Below are 23,042 nucleotides of genomic sequence, written 5' to 3' on the forward strand. Positions count from 1 at the left end.
TTTTTGGTGATCTGGAAAAGGCATATGACAAGGTGCCAAGAAGAAAGCTCTTCAAAATGCTACAGTTATATGGTGTAAATGGGACATTATATCAAGCAGTACATAGTCTCTATTTAAGCTCTAAGGCAGCAGTTAGAAATAAAGAAGGTGTAGGAGTTTTTAATATTTTAATTTAATAGCACTTTCCTTCATAATGTGCACCCTTGTGAGACAAGGGTGCACATTATGAAGGAAAGTGCTATTAAATCTGATATCAAAACTGGCAATATTAATCTTAGCTCTTTACTTTATGAAGATGATGTTTATACTTCTAAATAAATCCAGCACAAGTCTGCAAGATTTTTGACTAAATTGATTTAATTTGGTATGAAAATCAGCAATAAAAAGACAGACAACAGAAAGACAGAAACATTGAAAACCTCATCCGTATCCTGAATGGTAAACCTGTAAGCTATTTAGACACAATTTTTAGTGAAGGTAATAAATCAAATATGGAATAGACGACAGGTTTAGTAAATCTGGTATGGTAGGAAGTCAGCTGAATAAATTTATATGGAATAAGAAAGAAATATTAGTCAAAACACTAAATTAGCCTATATACAAGATGGTGTTAAAACCAATTTTAACTTATGGATCTGAGAGCTAGGTTAGAAATAAAACACATGATCAAAGACTGGAGACCTCTGATATGAGAGTTCTGAGAAAGATTAGTAGAGTGAACAATTGGCATCAATGGCAGTATGACATTAAAAATGAGGATATTTGGAAAGAACTTGGCATTGTTAGCATTCAGGAATGTGTTAGTAGACTAATCTCTGGTGGTATGGTCACCAGGTATGAAGAGAAAAAATTAACAAAACAAGTTTTCTCTGCCAGGTTGGCAGGGAAAAGACCCAGAGAAAGACCAAGGTGTAGAGGGATTGATACAGTAAAAAGTGCCTTAAAAGACAGAAATATAAGATCTAATGATATTGGAATCTTGACAGATAACTGATCAATTTCATGTTGTACTATCATAATTATCCTGTACACCTCTTAAGGTACTTATCAGGAATTTGTTGCTGATTAAAAAAAAAAAAAAAAAAAAAAATTATGAATATGTTGAATAAGGATCCTGACTGAGCCCTTTGGTTCCTTGCTTCTAACAACATGACTCTGTGAAGGCTTCTGGATGCCACTTCTTGCCAATCAATTTCCTTCCCATCTCACTAGATGAACATCAGTATCTATTTAATATATCTTAATTAGGAGGCTTTTGTGTGATGTTATTAAAGGTTTGCTGAAATCCAAATGAAATTGCTTCTTAGCAGCCATTACCTCTATTCCTGTCATGATCTCTTCATGAAAATTGAGGAGATTGGTCATGACTGGTCTCCTCTTAATGAAACCATGCTGTGATATGTGCAACATGCAATACTTGTCAAGAATATCCAAGATACAATTCCTACTTTTGTTATTACTTTGTCTGTGACACTAAAATGACATAATGGTCTATAATTCTCTGCTTTATTCATGCCTTAGCCTTGTGAATTGCAATAACCCTTACAAACTTCCAGTTCAGAAGAAACTATTCCAATCTCACTCATTTAAGATCAGATGTAGATTAATTATCCCTAACATCTGTTTACTACTAAGGGGAATATCATTTCTACTCCAACCTATTGGCTAAATATCTCATTCTGTCCTCCTTGCATCTCTATCTTGGGGTACAATTCCTCTATCATCAACAACACTTCCCCATCCCTTATTAATCTGTCTTACCTATAAAAAAAAATACCATTCCTTTACCTTTATTTCCATTAGGATATCATCCTCATCCAACCTTGTTTCATTTATACCAACACTTTACCAATAGCTTGGCTTGATGAGCACAATGATTTTGTGCTCTATTTCTGATGTTCGTGGCATTTGCAAACACAATAGCTCCATTTTTGGATCTGACTATGCCGCAACTTATCTCTACCTGACAATTTCCTCTCCTTAATTATCACACCTCATATGTCTTCCCTTAACTATTCTATAGTATTCTGTGGCATACTTCTATGTTCATTACCTTTTATAACTCTGCTGCTGCATCCAGCATCAATTCTCCTTATGCCATGTCTCCCTATCCATCTTGTATACCTACTTCTCTTATCCTTCCCACACATCTCAGTTTGACTTCTCCCTGTTAATTCAAAACCACTTCAGCTTCAACTATTTCACTTTTCTGTTCTTTCACATCTTACTTCCTTATGTATCTCACCTTTTGTTAATTTTCCTTCCAGCAATGGCCTGTCCAGTTGACTCTTACTAAATCTATTTAAATATAATTCATCACTATCATATCTGGCATTATTTCTATTCACTGCAATCATTATTTCCTTCAACCACCATCTTACTCATTCATAATGTCAGTTACCCTGCTTGTCCTGGAAAACAAACTTTATGCACCTTATCTCCACAGCGTTGCTCTTTAGCTTTCTTCCTGCTATCTTCCCCTTGATTCTTTTGCACCCTTCCATTTGTGTGAAATCTAATTTCACTCAAAATAAAAATTGGAAAGTTGAATAATCAGCTATTATCCTTATTTTCCAAATTTTGATCTTTTTTTTATGGGCTACAGGCAATTCCTTTTCTCTTAAAGTCTTCTTAAAAATTGCTTTCTTCAATCTTTCAGCAAGCTAAACTTCATTCCAATACAATTAATCTAAAGAAAGTAGTCATTAAATTTTCCTTACAGAATTGAACAATATAAAATTAACTAATCTTTAAAGGTACCTGTGGCATAACTGTAAACAACAAATTACATGGTAACCACAGTAATTAACTTTAATGAAATGAAAGTACAGATGTTTTGTAATGAAAATAACTGTACATTAGTGTGTAGAAACGAGCAAATCAAAGCAGCAGGAATACAAGGTACATAAACAATTGGTTTACCAATTAAATACAGTTGCAGCATGCTAGAAATTAATATATTAATAAATAATATTAACTATTTTTGATGTTTACGTACAATGGGAGATTCTCAAACTTTTGGGAGAGAGAGAATTGTTCCACGAATCAACCATTTTTAATTGATAAACCAATCGTTGTATGTACCTTGTATTCCTGCCCCTTTGAGTTGCTTGTTTCTGCGCACTAATGATGTACTGTTATTTTCAGTATGAAATATCTACTTTCATTTCATTAAAGTTAATTACTGTGATTATGGTATAATTTGTTGTTTAATATAAAATTGACTTGCATTTAGAAACTATCCTAATTTCTATAATTAGCTGAACTTAATCTTTGAACTACCTGTTCTTTCAGATATTGATAGTGCCCATTTGGATAGAAGCAGTACTACTCAGTCAGAACGTGCCAGTAGTACCCTTGAAACAGTTACCGATTTTGAAGATAGAGCAGACAGCAGTGAGGACAGGCATCAATTATCAGGAGCATCCAAAACAGATGTGGACAGTCCCTTATTAGAGCCAGCTTTGGACTCTGCACTTCCTAGTGACTGTGATCATAACTTTGATCACCACAGCTCAGAAGAGGAGTTGGAGGTGATTAACAGTGCAGGCATTGTCCAGCGAGAAAGAAATATTCAATTTCCAGAAAAACGAAAATGGTCTCAAGCCAATCGTCTAAGTTTTGGTGAGAACTCTGCGTCATCAGATGAAGAGGTGCGTGATCTTATGTGTGTATCGGCTCCTGTGGAGTTCCGTTCTTCCCCACCTGCTAACGTCCCGAAACCAAGCCGATCTCTTTCCCCTCCGTCAAAGCTATTCCATGCCTCAGTAGCTAATATCCCACCTCATGAGTTGTGTTCTGTGTCTCCAAGGAAGAGGCATCGACGCACACCCATCACTAACAGTGGTACAAATATCCAACGACCTTGTTTGGATCTTGAAAAAATGCAGCAAGTAGGTATGATATTAGTACTCTGATTAAAGTTTGCATTAGTACTTCAGATTTGCACTTGCATATGTTTGTGCATGTGCACTGTTGAAATCTGAGTACTGAAATTTTAAATAGTTATTTCTTGATAGTTGTGCTGTAACTTTGCATGTCTTGTTGTATCTACAGGAAATGGCAACAGATTTCTTTGATATACTATGTTTTGCATGCAAATTAAGTATGTTTAATAATACAAACTTAACACTGGTGAGTATGAAGTCCATTGTACAGTTCTTAGTTATGTTAAAAAGCCTTAATTTAGTTCATATTGTTAATAAAAAAAAAAAAAAAAATTTTTATTTTGCTGAGTTACAGAAACTTTCCAAATAAGTCATATAGAAAACTTTTCTTATAGATAAGTACAAGTATTGAAACTTTATTGTAGATTTGTAGTTAGTGGTGTATTGTATATGCAGTTTCTTTTTGATTAGCTTTATTAATGATATACTTCAGCATTGCATTATCATTGTTGATATTAGTTAGCATATAAGTTTGTAATATTTGAGTACTGAAATTTTAAATAGTTATTTCTTGATAGTTGTGCTGTAACTTTGCATGTCTTGTTGTATCTACAGGAAATGGCAACAGATTTCTTTGACAACTCTTGTTCTAAGTGAATTACCTAGGACAGTTACATGCAGAATAATTCTTTCATATAAATATGATAATTAACAGATACTATATGTTCTCCTCATAACAAATTCTGTTTAAAGAAACTGACTTGGATATCAAAGTCAAAATTTAATATTGAAGCCTAGTTTCTCAATTTATTGATCACATGGACAAATATGTAGATCATTAATGCAGTTCTTTACTTATTCTTTTTGAAATATAATCAATTCTTATTTTGGCTTATAGGTTGATAATGTAAGGTTACTGAATTCAGTACTATAGCATGTCATTAAGGGCCTACATTTTGCTATTTGTTACTGAAAATAACTTTTTTGCAATAAACTACAGTTTTTCTTAGTGTATTAAAAGAACGTTTCTGATATTAATTGATTAGTAACAATTCTATCATTAATTGAAAATTCTAATTTCATTATGCAAATCAAAAATGCAATTCAACATTTGTCTGCACTTCTGTCCACTTCTGCATGTCTAAGTTGATTGCCATCTCTGCTCATTTCTTGACATATCATATTAAATATGCAAGAGTTTAGTGGCCCTTAATGTTGTTGACAATGTTAACTGTTTCATCTAAAATGTTAAATTTTTTTTGGCATATTTTTAGCAACTAATGATTGTCAGTGTATGGTGCTTGACTCCAAATAATTGTATGTGTGATTTCCTGAACATACTTTCTTAGCACAGAAAGCTGTACAGGTCTCTACACATTTTGATCACTTAGTTTGCTTTATTTACTAAATTAAACAATTTTATAAAAGTAAAGCCAAAACAGTTGCGTGTATTTCCAGTTGTTCACAAAATGAAAAAATATCGGCATATTCATAGCGAACAGGTTTGTACACTTTACAACATCTATACTTTCTTCCACTTGTAGAGAATAATGTTGATGCTTGCATACTCTGATAATTAGTTCTTTCATATTTCATACAATTTCTTGAATTCTTCAACTGTATTGTTTAACAGTGGAATCATATTTAAACTATGTGATGCTTTTCTCCCAAACATAGTCAATGCCATCACTTTTGAAGCTGGAAGAATCAGTTCCTTTGCTATATTGTGAGGTTTCTCCCTTTTTTGTAATTAACGAATACTTGATATAAAGCAATTGCAGCATTTTCTCCCTTGTTACCATTTGCAATATTTCTTGCTTTTTTTTTTTTTTTTTTTTATACTAGCACATACTTCTGTTTGGTTTGAAAAATTTCACCAGCTTATTTTTATAGCATTCATGCTTTTTCGCCAAATGTCTCTGCAACTTTGCTTCTTTCATGCATTTATTGGATAATGTTTTATAACAAATACATTATAGGTTTTGATTATTACTAGAACTGGTACAGGTAAAACTAAGACAAATAATCATTAATAAATTTTCTTGTTTGAATGTGGCTGTGGTCTTTCCTTTGACTTACATTTTTGATTTAATGATTGCAACCAGTGATCCATTATTATTAACCCTATGTAAAATAAAAAAAAAAAATGTAGTAAATGACTTTATGGTAAATATTTTACAAACACAATAAGTATATGGTTTTCATGAGAAACTTACCAGATATGTCTTCAAAAAAATACCACACAGAGCATAGTAATACACAGTGATTAAGTATCATCTGCAACTTGCAGTCACAAACCAGGAATTCTCTTTATTCTCTCAAATTGTTATTCTAAATAGATTCTATTCAGAATAATAACGTGCTTTGGTTGAATCTGTTCTCCCTTTACAGATCAACAACAACACATTATGGCACCACCCCACGTGTTCAGTATCTATACAAAAAAAAAGAAGATAGAAATTGCATTCAAATGTTAAATATATACCAATATCCTGAATTTTGAATTGATTGGGAGTTCTTGCTTGTTAGTTTTGCTTTAAAAATGTCTTTTCTATGTCTTTTTCTTGTATTAAAATTCACATTATTTTATAATAGCTGACTTCCTCTTATTCCAGCTCTGTGCTTTCTTGAAATTCTTTTATAAAAATGGAAACTGTTATACTCACTTTCCTTCATCCTTTCTCATATGACTGTTAGAACCAATCTCTTTATCTTCTAATAAATAAGACATTGCAGATAATTAATTGAATCCAATATGTAATAACTTTTCATCTTTCCACTTATAAGGTTTATAATATTCTCAATTGAACATTGTCTTTTGGAAGAATCTGTATAGAATCCCAGAACAAAGTTGAATTATGAAGTGAAAGGAATGATCCTATTGGTTAAATCTGAACTTAATAATTTTCAGAAATTGCATGTGGAGGATAATTATTCAAAACATGGGAGAAATGAACTGAGGAGGCAGAAAAAGGTCTTTGGAAGTTTGAATGACAACTGTAACAGAATATTGATATGCTGTGGAGCATATGTAGAAATTTAAGTAAGCAGGAATTGGAAATGACAATTCAGAGCCATATTCTTAGATGATTGTTAGATTCAACATATTTGAATTAATTTTTTGATACATGTAGTGTATAAGGACTGAGGTAGCTAGAGCTACCTGATCAGAGCATAAAGTGATTTAGAGTTCCCCAAGATTGTTTCACCATTCCAGTCTTCCACCAGAAACAGTGACATCCTTTTCCTGGTGGGAAAAGGAATGTTCCACAGTGAACAGTGGAAGATCTAAAGATTGAGATAAGCAACTTCATTATATTGCAGGTAGTCGGCTGAAAGCCTTAGTCACTTGAGGTAGACAAGTGTCAACTGGATGGTTGACAGATAAAGATACATACGCCGCATAGTCTTAGTTGCCTCACTATTAGTTTAGTTGTTTAGAATTATTTATGACTTGATTCTATCATTAACTAAAAATTCTTGTTGTCACTGGTTTGCTGGTGGTGAATAAACAGCTAATTTTCCAAACTGTTCTAATTTTCGTGATTGTGCACCAATAATTAGGAAAGCAATTAGATTGTTTCTGGAGTGCACAGAATTTTGTTCTACAGGTAATACCCCATTTTACAACAGAACAGTGATTTGTCAGACATACCTCTATTACTTGAATTACTCAGTTTGTATTGATTGGACTCTCCAAGATTTAATGGTTGAACATCGCCATTTTTGTAATTACTAATACTCAGAGTATCGAATCAAGTTTATTATTACAACAACATACAGAACAAATATCTTGGCACAAAAGAAGAGTAACCGAAAAATCTGCAAACTTAATTTCCCTTGCCTACATTTCTCTATCGTATGGTATTCATGAAAGTAACTCCATAGTAATTTATTGTAGACATCTATTTAGACCATTCCCATATATTGTTAGTTTTAAATTTATTACTACAAAAATTTTCTTAAACATTCGTGATCTTTGACACCACTGTTGATGAATCTTGTTACAAGAAAGTAAGTTGAATTTTTTATAAGTGGCATTTCAGTGCTATTTAAATCTTGTAGTTGCTTCATGTGGTATAAATAAGACTAATTGAATATATGACTGTGGAAATGCACGAATTATCAACCATGCAGTGAAGTTCACTATAGAATTAGAGAAAACAAATTTGACACTCTGAACTTGATTGCTTGTATGCTATCTTTCAGGATATACATGACCCTGATTGTTGGAAATATTGAACTTTAGTTCTCATCATCATCCATTCCAACATTAAGGCATCAGAAAAAAGGCCATTGTACAAGAATTGTTTTTCAGAGTGCTATACAAAATGAACTGGATAAGTATCTGTGCAGTTTTGTTGCTAATAGCCATAACTCTGAAGTTAAAATAAATTCTCACCCCCCACCATGCTTCAGGCTTTTTTGTAAATAAAAAAAAACAACTAGTCATTACTTATAATTCGAAGAAAGTCTTAAAAATAATTCTTAAATTGATTATTATTATGTCACACCTTCAAGGAGTCCAAAGACTCATCGAGGGAGAGCACCTACTCTACAATTCTCCATCTCAACCACTCAGTCCAACTGCAGCGAACCACATCATCTGCATCAATGGCATCTACTGCCCACCACTATCACTAGTATTTTCACAGACAATCTCAAATATCCATGCTCATGGTGAGATTCGAATCCACAGCCTTTCCGCTGGAGAGCGGATATGCTAACCACTTGGCCAACCAGGCTGGCATTCTTGTATTTATTTACATCAGCTTCCCTCGTCTCTGGGTTCCAGTTACGTCTAGAATGCGAAGAACTGTAAAGATTCTTCAAATCCCAGATTCTTAAGAGATTCACATCCTAGGTTCTTTGACTTTTCATCTGAAAGTGAATAAGCTAATCTGATATGGAGGTGGCAGAATTTTTCATCCTGTAGATCAGAATAAAAAACAGTTTTCAGGCTTTTCTTGGTGTTCTTCTGGTTGGTAAACCAGCCAGAAGAACACCAATCAGCAGGCATTTGATGTCTTCAAAGCAACTAAAGCTTTGGCCATAATTCCAAATAACTTTCCTTGTCTCCATGAAATCAACAGATTTTCATAAAAGATCTTTTTCACTCTCTGCTAGTCAAGTACAAATTACCTTGTCAGCGAAGTTCTTGCTGGGGTCAATCAGGTGCTTGTTAAGCAGGCAAGGAATATATCAAGATAAGATATGAGAAAACCAGCCTAGTAGATCATGTATTAGATATATGCTTCATAAGATCAGACAAAGAAACATGCTTTCCAGAAATACTTTTTTTTTTTGGCTTTGAAACCAAAAATCTTGTTTTGAAAACAGTGCTACCATCCAAAACACTCCTAACAAAACAACAAACTTGGCTTATTTACATCTGTATGTCTTGTAAGATTTAATGTGCTATTCAAGGAAAATGAAAAACTTGCTGTATCTAAAAGCATACTAGTTCTATTGTTTTCTATCTGTTCCTATAAAGTTCTGTTTGCAGAACCCATAGCACACTGTTACTATGTGTGAGCAAGAGTTTAGGGAGCAGGAACCTTTTTTTTTTTTTTTAAAGAACTGAATGTGATTGTTGTGAACACTTGGTGATGAAGGATGTTCCACAGAACAGCAGCTGAAATGAAAGAGGAGAAAAAAAGTGTTTGAGTTGATGTTGGGTATTTGCTGCTCTGTGTTGAACTTTTGTGGAAAGCACATTTCAAATTTCACCTTGTAGTTTCAAGGTCAAATCTTAATCACTTGCCTTTCTAAGTAATTCTGCAAGCCCTCATAACTGGTAGAAGATTAAAAACAATCCACCACAGAATATTTGTCTCTGTTCCCTAAACATAAAATTTGCACACTTCATTTTCTCCAGTCAGAAAGTTATCCCTGTCTTCTTTTTTCATTAAAAAAAAAGATTAAACACATAATTTCTTTTGAGTTAGGCACACCATCATTCAGTTACAAAAACTTTCCATTTTAACTAGACTGAAAGATTTTGAAACCAAATCTAATGGAATAGGATGGTTGGTCTTGTTGGTGTAGTCTGATTTACTGCTTGCATTTTGTTTAGTTAGCTTGTTTTTCAGGATGAAAAACCCTGCCACTTTATTATGAGACCAACTAACTCACCTTCAGTTAAAAAGCTTAGTTATGTCTCAGATGGGATTCTGATGAGGACTAAAGGACATCATACTTGCTGAACTATGAAAACCATTACTTTTTTTGTGCAATCATAAACTTCTTCGTGGCGGTGAATTTGAGCTGTGCAGAAGAAAGTGATTTTTAATCGGTGAATAGTCCGCTTTTTTCCCCCTGTTTTTCTACGTTTTTGAGTGCTAAATTGTTTCTCTGAATATGAGTGTACTTCAGTGGTTGTTTTTTGGAAGTTAGTTGCTGTCGCGATATAATATATTTTGGTACTGTCGGAATCGAATGCGTAACGGTGGAAGACAAAACGAAGCTAAGTTACTGTATTTAGTTATATTTCATTTTATTTAATTATATTTAGTACTTAAATGTTCCGATGTTTGTACTCTTTTTCCTCTTATTTATTAATTGAATAATTATTAAAGATTACGCTACTCGGCAGTAAGGAATGATGGTGGATTCAGCAGCAGTCGCAAGTGGCGTAACACCAAGTCCTCCGCCATTTAAGAACTCAATTATTAGCAATATCATAAGGGACTTTGTGGCATGCAGTACTTGCGGCATGTATGCGTCTCGGGAATTACATATGTGGCTTGTTAAAGAGAGTGGAGAGCGTATGTGTGCAAAATGCAGGCAGTTGGAGGGAATAAGTGCATTAGATATATCGATATCTGACTTTGTTGCTCCAGGAACGGGGAATGAATGTAGGAAGACAAGTAGTGTGATAGGAGAGAATGAGAAAATAATAGTTGATAGTGTGGAAGGTGTGAGTGACTGTGAAAATTTAGGAGATGGTTTTGTTTGGGAGAGTGAATTTAGATTAAGAGTGACTGACCTGCAGAGGGAGATAGATGAGTTGAAAGAGGAGGTGAAATGTCTTGTGAATGAGAGCAGAAGTATGAAAGATAAGATTAGGAGAATGGAAGAGATAAATGCAAGGCGAATCAGAGTAGGAGAGAGAGAGAGAATTTAGGGAGTATGAGTGAGAGGTATGGGGGTGCTAGAAGAGGAGAGAATGGAAACAGTAGAAGAGAGAGAATGAGAGAGAGGTATGGGAATGCTAGCAGACGAGAGGATGGAAACAGTAGGAGAGATGGAAGTGCTAGAAGAGGAGAGAATGGAAATGGTAGGAGAAATGGAATGAGAGAGAGGTATGGGAATGCTAGAAGAGGAGAGAATGGAAACAGTAGAAGAGAGAGGTATGGGAATGAAAGAAGAGGAGAGAATGGAAACAATAGGAGCGAGGGAATGGTAAGAGGTATAATGTATGGCGACTCAATGATCCGTGGTGTTCAAGATGGGATGCGTGAGGAGTGTTTGCCAGGAGGAACAATAGAAAGGGTGGCTATGGCAATTAAGAGAGGTGAAAGGGTGGATGAGATGATTGTGATGGTAGGAACGAATGACTTGAGTGGTAATGTAAGTCGGGCAGCGAGAGATATGAGATTTTTGCTTGAGACTGTACAGAAGAAGACAGAGAGAGGAAAAATAGTGTGTGTGTTGTCTAGGTATGATAATGATGAGCTGAGCAGAAGAGCGGTGATATTGAATGGCATAATAGCGAGAATGTGTGACGAGAGGACTGGTATATGTGGATGCTTGGAGTGCGTTTGAGGAAAGAGAGGAATTGTATGCGAGAGACCGTTTACATTTGAATGAGGAAGGACGTAGGCATCTGGAAAGATTGCTGTTCTGAACGAGTCAGTGTGTCCCAGGGAGGATGACAACAGGGGTGGCCTCTTGTGGGAATGGATACTTGGGAGAAGGGAGACAATGTCAGGTAACACTGAGCCCAGTGGAGTCTAGAAGGGATAATGCTGGGTATAGAAACAATGGCATTTATATGCTTTATACTAATGCCAGGAGTATCCGGAATAAGGGAGAGGAATTGGTGGCGCAGATAGCATCAGCCTGGCCAAAAATTATTGCGATCACTTAGACGTGGTTGACCGAAGGGGATATAACAACAGGAATAGAAGTTGCTGGGTATAGCATTTTTCGTCAGGATAGGAGGGGAAAGCGTGGTGGTGGGGTACTGCTTATGATAAGTGATGACCTATGTCCTCTAAGAGTGGAGAATTTGGAAGGAAGTGAGACAAATGATTTTGAGAGCGTATGGTGTGAGGTAGAGGTAGGCAAGACAGGATATTTAGTATGGTGTTGCTACAGACCCAGGAGCACAGAGGATGGGGACCAGGAGATGTTTAGACAGCTAAGTTTGGCAAGTGCAAGAAGAATGATTGTTATGGGAGATTTTAACTTCAGTAGTATAAATTGGAGAGAGGAAGATGCATGTAGCAATAGGGGAATGGAATTTCTAGAATTCTTGAGGGACAAATGTCTTAGGCAACATGTAACAGAGGGAACAAGAGGTTCAAAAGTTTTGGATTTGGTTATAGCATCAGAAGAGTTGATAATAACTGAGTTGACGTCTCTCCCACCAGTTGGAGAGAGTGACCATATGGTGTTGACTTGGAAAATGAATAGACATGCAGGAGTATCAAAGAGACGGGAACTTATGTGGAATTATAAGGCAGGTGATTATAATAGTCTTAGATGTCAACTTTGGGAAGTTTCATGGAGGGAGGAATTGGAAGGCCGGGATATCACTAGTGCATGGGAAATTGTGAAAGAATATTTGTTATCAGCAATGGTAAGTTGTATACCACGAGTGAAGAAGAAGAGGACGCAATTTGGAGTAAAGTGGATGACAAACAATATTAAACAGGAATTGCATGCGAAAAAGAGGCTATGGAAGAGATATAAGGAGACAGGTGAAGAGATGCATGAGGAATATAAGACACAGGCCAGAAGAGTGACTAGTGTGGTAAGGAAAGCGAAACTGGAATATGAGAGGAGATTGGCCCTAAGATCCAAAGAAAATCCTAGGGAATTTTTTAGCTATGTGGCCAGTAGGAGGAGAAATGACTGTGGAAGAATGATATTGTGGGATAAAAATGGGAATAGTGACTGATGCAGAGGACATAGTGGAATTGTTCAATGAACACTTTATTGGAGTATTTCATCCTAGAGGAGTCAGTTTTAATGCTAGAGGGAAAGGACTGGTTCAAGGTCTGGAGGTACAGGAGGAGAGTGTTTCAAATACTGAGTACTCTGGATGTCTGTAAAGCTGTGGGACTGGATGGTATTTCACCACGAGTTTTGAGAGAATGTGCTAGGGAATTGACAGTGCCTTTAACCTGGCTTTTCAATGAAAGCCTGGCTTTGGCAAAGGTGCCCAGGGAATGGAAGGAAGGTAAGATAGTGCCATTGCATAAGGGTGGTAACAGACTGGAAGTGTCCAATTATAGGCCAGTCTGTGTGTCATCAGTAGTTGTTAAGATCTTGGAGAAAGTAGTGAGGGACGTATACTTAGACTTGGCGAAGGCATTTGACAGGGTGCCACATGATAAGCTGATATTTAAGTTGCAGCACATGGGTCTGGATGTCAGATTGGTCAACTGGATTCAGGATTGGCTGTCTGATAGGTATCAGAGAGTTGTGTATGGTGGAGCAGTTTCCAGGAGGCAGAGGGTTACAAGTGGGGTCCCACAGGGCTCAGTACTAGGACCTATATTGTTTAACCTTTATATCAATGACATAGCCAGTGGATTGCAGCAGGATATTCAGTTGTTTGCGGATGATGCAAAGCTGGGAAGGATTATTAGTAATAGTGCAGATGTGGTAGCTCTGCAAGAGGATTTAAATAAGCTAGATAGATGGGCAAATGAATGGGGGTATCAGTTTAATGCAGCAAAATGTAATGTCTTGAGGTTTGGAAAACATCGATGGGATGCTGCATACTCTATGGGAGGAGTTATACTGGAAGAAGTAGGGGAGACGAGATCTGGGGTTGATGATTGATAGAAACCTGAAGTTTAGGGGACATATTGCAAAGATGGTGAAGGTAACACAGAGGATTGCTGCTATTATGAGAAGGACACTGACCTGCAGAGATAAGAGGGTTATCATTCCATTGTATAAGTCTCTGATCAGACCACACTTGGACTATTGTTCTCAGAGCTGGTCCCCAGGATTTGAAGGGGATAAATTAACTGTGGAAAGGATACAAAGACGGATGATAAAGATGATTTCAGGACTGTACAAGGATAGTTATGAGGATCAGCTGAGAGAATGTGGACTGCAGAGTTTGGTGGATAGAAGAAGGAGAGGTGATATGATTGAGACTTTTAAACTGTTGAGAGGTGGTCACAGGGTTGACACTGGGGAGTTCTTTCGCTTGGTTGAACAGCGGGAAGGAGTGATGACAAGAGGCCATCCCTGGAAGTTACGAAAGGAAACTGAGCAAGAGGGTAAGGAGCGGTTTCTTTGTGTGGAGGGTGGTTGAGCTGTGGAATGCATTGCCTGATGGAGTGGTGGGAGTGAGAATGGTCAGTGAGTTTAAAGAGTGGTATGATAGACTTTGTGTTTCTCAGGGGGAGACCTCCCCTCGATGAGTCTTGACAGACTTTGTCTTAGGAAGGACCTCCCTCGATGAGTCTTTTGACTCCTTGGAGGCCTGAATAATAATAATAATAATAAACTTCTTCATTATAGCTTTGCATTGTGTAATTAAGAAAGCATCAGTGAAGGATTCATTAATTGGGTGTGAACTCTTTCCCAGGAATAGTATTTTGGGCTATTTTAGTTCAACATTGTTCTCTTACTTGATTATCAAATAAGCAAAAGAAACAGCAGCATTTGAAGCCATCCTGCATTCCAAAAAAAAGAAGACTGCATTGACCATAGATCTACCAATTATTCTTTTTATTTCATTGCATTCCATATAAGGTCATGCTGTCAAAAGCTTCTTTCATATCAGTAGAATGATCCATAGGTACCTGAATGCTTTGTTCTCAATGTGCAACAAACTGAATTTAGAAGATTTATAAATAACCATTCACATTTTGTGTTCAAATCATTCTTCCATCAATTCATATGTCTAGTGTGTGTGTGTGCACACACAGTACTGCATATGATGAAACAAAATGGATGGTTTCACTTTTCTTAAATATAGACTTATACCTATAGCCTGACAAATTTTCTTGCATCCTGAGATCACATGGGCTCTGATTTCCAGATTCAAATCATGTATTAGATAATTAAATTGTTTACCATAAGGAATATAATTTGGATTACAAGACAGTGGTGGGTCTTATATGTAGAAGTCATGTGTTTATTTTATTGTTATCATTGGGAATAGTCCCTTTCTCTCATGATAAGGTGAAACAGGAATTGGAGAATCTGTACCATGTGCCACCAACTTTAGAATTATAGGATACTTTGTTTTTTGCTTTTCCTTAAAATCCTTTAGTTCCATACAATTTCCATTGTATGGAACTAGAGGATGGAAATAGCAATCTTTGAGATAGTTATGACTTGCACACGATAATGGAATAGCAAACAGCATACTCTGTTTTCCTTTGATTCATTTATTCCATAAAGTGTATGTAGTGCATTATGCAGCATATGTAAATAGAAATTGGTGTCCAAATTTTTTTTTCTCCCAAAATTGCAGATAAGCTTGTTTTTCCATCTTTGTATAGCAAAGATTGACAATGCTTTCCATAATAGTTGGTGTCATGATGTTGCAGTAAACTGCAACATCACAATGCCAATTCAAAATGCAACTACTGATGCTAGTTGTTTTTGAATGAACAACTGCTGGCATCAGCCCAACATTACAGCTGGCATTCAATATGCATATACTTGTCATATCCTTTATCTATTTCTTTCTCCATACTTCATTTCATGTTGCTAACTCATCTACATACTAGTTCTGTCAACATGATTACTTCTTGAATTTGAGGAATGGGCATTTTTTTTTCTTTTTTCTAAGTAGTCTTAATATTAAATTAAGCTTAAATCTTGCAATGACATGCAAAAATTATTGTAAGTAGTTAATTTCCAGTCATGTCATTTTACCAAAGCCTTGACTTACATTAGTATTTTTTTTGTAGTCCTCCAAAGAAAGTTATCCCATTCTTTAGTGCCATACATGAATATATATTTATGAATACATTTTGTTTCCATTCACATAAAATCTACTTTTCATAACAACCTTGCTGCTTCCAGGGAATGACTTTCTCTTTAACTATTACAATATCTCTGCTACATCTTATAATTTCCACTCGCCAACTTAGCAGTTTAAATTATCAGCTGAATTACCAAGTTCAACAATTCATTTCCCACTCTTTTACAACATCCCACAGTTTAATACAGTCCCAAGGCAAATTAAGATTAGACTGTAAGGTTTTGAGTAAGAGGGGTGGTGGGGTTGGGCTTGGTAGATAAGAGCTAATATAATTCAAACTGACAAGTTTGAATTATAATATGTATGGAGTAGAGAAAATGTAATTTTTGTAAGTATTCTCTGGAAGAATTATAAAGATTGAGAAAACTGAAAAGTAGATTTTGTTATGTGTAGCAATAAAAGTATACTCGCAGTGAAAGAATGATTGGTACTGCATCACAAAAAATGAGACCTTTGGAGACCTAGCAACAATCAAAGTTTTGGTGACGTGATATGATTAGAAACAAACTTTTATTTACAATAATTCTGGTATGCTATTGCAAGATTTAAGCTTAATTTAACCCTCTCATGCATGAATTTTTATATTCATTTATAAAAAATTATAATGATATAGTACCATTTAATCTTACAGTATTACCATGAATTCATTAATTTTGCTAAATTTGTACCCTTTATATGTTAAAAATGATGTCCTCATCTGAGGACATCGTTTTTATGTGTCCTCATATGAGGCCCTTATGCATGAGAGGGTTAATATTATGTCAACATTAGAAAGTAAATAAATGTTCATTTCTCAAGATAATCATGTTGACAGAGCTAGTGTGTGAACAACTCATGCCTCACTATTTCTGGCTAGTCATAATCTCTTGCTTTGTTGATCCACATATCTCAAACTTGTCATTGGAAAGTTGTCTGGAGCCAGTGAAGATCCTTTATAATTCTGAACACTTGTGTTGAGTTACCAGCATGATGTATAGGATATAACAAGTATGTGCATATTGGATGGCAGCTACGGTGTTGTGTATTCCCAAACAACTAGCAGTCGCATTTTGCAATTGGTACTAGGATCTAGTTCATTGCGACATCATTATACCAACTATCAGAGAAAGCACTATCTCTGTTATACGAAGATGGGTTAAAAGCTTATTTGTGTTTTGGTTGTATTTTGGAGAAAGCAAATGTAAACAATTTCTGTTTACATGTGTTCTGTATAATATACTTCAAACCGTCTGAATCAAATAAATGAGAGGTTTGAAGAGTGTGCTGTTCTTCTGGATATTTAGGAAACCATATCAGTGCAGTGGCATAAGCACATTCTGATTCTGGGGTTCAGGGTGAATTTTTTTTTCTTTTCTTTTTCCTACTGTTTTGAAATGTGTGCCCTAACCTTCAACTCTTTATCCAACAACTACCTTTAGATCCCTTTCCACATCCTGGAATTCAGTTCCATCAATATGGTATGCTGCATTCCATTCCTGTTCTCCCCAGTTGCTGACTTTTCTCATGTTGATACCTCTTACACAATACCTTCCTCTGGTTTGACAATGAAATACATGACTTTGATCTTTTTATTTACTTTCTAATGCCATGCCTCACTATTTTTGGCTAGTCATAATCTCTTGCTTTGTTGACCCACATATCTCAAACTTGTCATTGGAGAGTTGTCTGGAGCCAGTGAAGATCCTTTATAATTCTGAACACTTATGTTGCATATTCCTGTCCCTCTAATTTTGTCATATACTTCAACTCAAGCTCAAATTTATTTTTATTATCTTCACATGTGCTTTCTAATATGTTCCATGTAATTAAAATCCATCTACCTATCTGCTACTTATTTGCAATCTCATAATTTTATGAGATGGCATCTCATAATAGTAAACACTGACCTAAGCAACCATTTACTTTCCATTCCTCTTCATACCATATAAGCTTCAAGAGCTTTAGCTTTCTGTGTTTACCATGGGTTCATATTCTTTTCCTGTCATTCTCTACAACCAGTTTAGGTGATTCATTTTTTTTCTCCTTTGTCTTGCTACATTCACTTGCAAATATTGGTCGTGAAGTGTTTAGAGAAACTAGTTAGATAGACAGAATATAAACCTGGATTGATGAGAATGGAAAATCTGAGAGAGCAACATGGGCTTATGAAGTGGAGGTCTTGCTTCAGTGCATTAGGTACATTTTATGATACGTTGATCTTGTTTCTGATTTCAAAGCATTTGATAGTCCCATATGATAAACTACTGTTGAAGTTGATGAGAATGGATATAGTCAGTTGGTAGTTTGGTTAAAGGGATGGCTGACAGAGAGAAATTCATGAATTGTGTATGGGAATGTAGTGTCCTGAAAGAGAAAGGTGACAAGTAGGGTACCAGGGTTCTGTTCTAGTAGGATGACCACTGTTTAATTTATATATATATATATATATATATATATATATATATATATATATATAAATTAATTTCAGGATACTAAGACAGTCTTAGTTATTCACCTCTACACTGTTTCCTCACCACATATACAACCCAGCTGACTAAATATAAGACACAGAAATCCAAATATGGCCTGATCAGTGCCTTATACAGTAGAACAACCACCTTATTCATACGTATGAAGGTTCTTCAGATTATACCAGGCAATTTTCTGAGTAACCTTTTACAACTTTTGTGATGTGTCCCCCTGAACTTCAGTTCCCTATCCACTGGGATCCCATACTTCATCTCCACAATCAAAGTTCCTCCAATATGATAAACCTCATTTCATTAATATTGAAGTGGTATCCAATTCTTCATTCCAAAGCACCAACCTATTCAAATTCTCTTGCAACATTACATCAAAACTTCTTGAATGCATCCTGATTTAGCATCATCAGCAAACAACTGAATATTTATCTCAAACCTTGAACTAATATCACTGATATTTATATATATCGGTGCTGAGAAGTGTAAAGGAATTTGAATAGGTTGGTGCTTTGGGATGAAGAATTGGATGCCACTTCAATATTAATGAAATGAAGTTTATCATATTGGAGAAACTTTGATTATGGAGATGAAGTATGGGATCTCAGTGGATAGAGAACTGAAGTTCAGGGGGACACATCACAAAAGTTGCAAAGGTTACTCAGAAAATTGCCTGGTATAATCAGAAGAACCTTCATACGTATGAATAAGGTGGTTGTTCTACTGTATAAATCACTGATCAGGCCATATTTGGATTTCTGTGTCTATATTTAGTCAGCTGGATTGTATATGTGGTGAGGAAACAGTGTGGAAGTGAATAACTAAGACACTGTCTTAGTATCCTGAAATGTAGTATGAGGATAGATTAAGAGAAAAAGAATGTGGTCTTGCAGAGCTGGGTAGTTAGGAGGAGAGATAAGTTGTTGAGAAGAGCCTGTCAGATACAGGACAATTATTGCCCAGTGTAATTGATCATGGGAGAATGAGAGATCATTCCTGAAACTGTCATCTGAATAGAAGTGAAAAGGAGATTTTTGCATGACACAAGAGGTGAATGAGTAGAATGCATTGCTGGAGTGAATGGTGAATAGTCCAGTACTGAATGGGACCTTCAGCATTGGAAGGAAAAGTACGATAGTTGTGGTCTGTGAGCATTTGACCTTCTGCAATGAGTCTTCAGGCTTCGTGGAGGCTTGGAAATAATACTAAAGCTTGTGCCATATCATTTATACCAACCGGTACACTATTTCCTCACTTTCTCTTTACACTTCTCAGCACTTTTTATACTTTAATTCTTCTGCCTCAGGAAAATACTATCATTCTTCCTCACCATGTTCAATCTAGAGCCACTGCAGTATATTTGAGACGGCAACATGCATTTGTTTTTTAGCTCAGAAGCTTTTTATGAAGGCTTCTCAGCTGAAGGTGAATTATCCAGATTGTGGCAGGGTTCCCTCTAGGAAATCTGGATTTTTCATTCTGTTGAACAAGCTAGTCAGAGAGCACATGCAATTGATGAACATCATCCTTTGGCTCTCAACTGCAATTGTATGAAAACAAATTGGGTTCTATCCTCAATGTCGAAGACTTTTATTCTCTTAATTTCTTTTTTTGTCCAGTTCTGATTTGTTACAGTATATCATTCTCTTCTGATTTCATTTTTTCCACTTTATTTTCTCTTCTGCCTTTTGCATTCCTGTCATTTTCTTTGACATTTTCACCACTCTTTCTAATTTATATATATAACTTGCACTGCTTCTTTCACCATCTGCATAAATACCATCTTGCCATTTCTATTTTTCTTATGTTCATTCTCTTTCACACTGTCTGCTTTCTGTTCTCATTCTTTCATTGTATTTTTTGGCTCAACCATATGGAGGGGCTTCTTACATTAAACCTCCAGAATTTGTTCATCTTCTATTGGCAGTTAATCTAATTATGCACTTAATTCAAAAAATTAAACACATGAATACATAATTACTCAAGCAAGAATTTTTCCCCTTGAGCTCCATGATGAACAAACAAAAGTGTGCAGGGCTGGTGCTCTCACAATGTATCCAAATTGGAATGCCCAGATTGCATATTTATTGTATTTATTTATCATTCTGTTAACTGTTCTTAATTATATACATGAGATTTGCTGAGGCAAAACCAAGTAATCAATATGTAAGTAGACAATTTTAAATAGCAATAGAAACAGAACATACAAAAAAAAGGTAATCTCTTGAATCTTGCAAAGCAGAATAGGAATAAACAATTGTTCCTTTTCATGAATTATTCATGAGGAATAGAAAAAAAAGTTTCTCTTGCAGAAATCTTAATTCGTTGTCACTTAAACTGCAGACTGACAGTAAAATTTTAATTTTGTAATCAGTTCAAAAAATGCACAATTGTTTATAAATATGAGACCGATTTGGAACAGTGTTAGCTAGTTTCAAACAGCTCATTTTAGTGTAGCATATTTTAAGTCCAAGAGTGACATTTCACTTATACCAGCATTGTCAGCCTCACTGGCTGAGTGGCTAATGTACTCACTCTCCGACTTCCATGCTGTGGTTACAAATCCTAACATGGGTATTTGTTGATTGCCTTTAAGTGGATGATGGTTTTCATTACCCAATATGAAACCACTACCTTGCTTGAAGTGGCCAGAAAAACTTTAATATCTGGAGCAGGATTTCTGGTTTATGTAAGAAAATTTAAAAATTAACAAATTCTTGGACCACCCTAGTACTAATGTACTGTAGGTTTTTGGCTTTTCATGGATGAAAGTGACACAAAAACTTCTATGTTCATGTTGAAAATGAGCATTTATGTTAATTTCATCTTTTTTTTTTTTTTTTTTTTTGAATTTATAAAATGTGAAAATTTATAGAAATTATACAGATTCTAAAGTAGATAAAATTAAACCATTCATTTCCCACATTTCATTAATGTGAAATAGAGCCAGAAATTTAATTCATCATTGTGGTTTTTCTGTGAGATGGGTGTGGAATAAGTTAGAGTATAAATAAAATAGTCGCCTTCCACTTAAGAGTCTACAGATGCTATCATTTTATTTTTCATCAACTTCACAATCACAGAATAAAATTACAAGGAATGACAAAAATGTATATTTCCTTCCATGTCATATGTAAAGCAAGTAACCAATATACATGTTAATAACAATAGTTGAACAAGTAAGATATCAGTACAGTGTTGTCACATATAAAATGCCATCTTTATGATTTATTACATATGGTCTAGTATAAGATGGTCACAGCAGTGACCACTTTTTGTAAATACAGATTGTAAACTTATAGTACATCATTATTGCTGGGGATATGATAAGGATTAGATAATGTGGGAACCTGACTCTAGTGGGCCAGACCTTTACTACTTCAGGCTTCCAATATTCATGATATTTGTAGTCATAGTGGACAACAAAATTCATGTAATGGCATTAATATTCATTATTATTTGTAGTGAGATTCATAATCACACTCTGTTGGTTGAAGAGCAATGAAATTATTCACATGGTCCATCAGGTTTATATAATTTTTTAGTATGGTATGCATTAGTGATTATTAATGACTTTTTTTTTTCTTTCATTACCAGTTGCTGTGGTAGACCATATGAGATTTGAGTTGCCAAAGGCATTCAGTTCCTTGATTATTTGAATGCTCTGAGAACAGTTGCATAGCATGCTAGATGATTCTTGATATGATTAAATTGCTAATCTAATGCAGCAGCTTAGAAATTAGTGTTGTGGAGTGTGTATTGGTTGATATTAGCCTTGAATGGTTGTAGTTGATTCTCTAATTCTTTCAGTCTCTTTAGGATCACCATATAAATTTCAGCAAAACATGTTATATGTTAGTATAGTTAGTTAGTTTTTTTTTTTTTCATGAATTATTTTTATTTACTTAAAATTTTAATTGTTAACAAGCAAAATACATCTCCAACACTTTAAGAAACAAATATTAGAGTGTGTAAATCTGTTTGGCTTGATCTCAGTTCATTTCACACATTTCTGTTTTGAGTCTTCATAAAGACTAGTGCATAAATTATGTTGCCATTATTTTTATTCCCATCCCTCCCTTTTCTCCATCACAAATTGTCACATAGTTGATGCCTAAAATATTGATCCCTTCCCATTGAATTGAGAGCTTCATGAAAAGTGAATGTTAATCTTTCTTAACATAAAGGTTTGTGTCACCCTGTATACTAGTTTTGTTTATTTACAAGACACATAATGTATTGTGTTTCCATGCAAGAGGTTTTGCTTGCACGCTCCATAGAGCACATGATTCGCATAATAAAGAATGGAATAGAATGACTAGCCTTAACTTAGTGGCAAGATGCTCATCATTACTGCAAAATATTATACACTGATTTAGCTTTTTTGCCACTGCTTTTATGAACATTTAAAAATGGCAGTATTTTTCATCCTGCGTGCAGACAAATCAGCCTTCAGACACAATTTACTGACAAAAATACTAGTGGTGGTGGTGGGTGGTAGATGCTGTT

The 23,042-nt window shown here is 35.3% G+C and overlaps 1 protein-coding gene across 3 annotated transcripts in view; it reads left to right on the forward strand.

The window, feature by feature from the left end:
* The window catches only part of LOC150101471 (uncharacterized), a 243,853-nt gene that overhangs the window by 137,661 nt on the left and 83,150 nt on the right, over positions 1 to 23,042 (forward strand). For 2 of the 3 annotated variants that reach the window (XM_090400094.1, XM_090400095.1), the window contains exon 4: positions 3,295 to 3,893. In XM_090400094.1, the coding sequence (XP_090256220.1) occupies positions 3,295 to 3,893 (599 nt within the window). Of the gene's footprint in view, positions 1 to 3,294; positions 3,898 to 23,042 lie in introns of all 3 variants that reach the window. The other variant, XM_090400096.1, reaches the window with a different exon arrangement.

This window comes from Typopeltis vanoorti, chromosome 11, assembly GCF_054136105.1.
Source record: "Typopeltis vanoorti isolate ZY-2024b chromosome 11, IOZ_Tvanoo_1.0, whole genome shotgun sequence".
In the NCBI taxonomy this organism is placed as follows: Eukaryota; Metazoa; Arthropoda; class Arachnida; order Uropygi; family Thelyphonidae; genus Typopeltis; species Typopeltis vanoorti.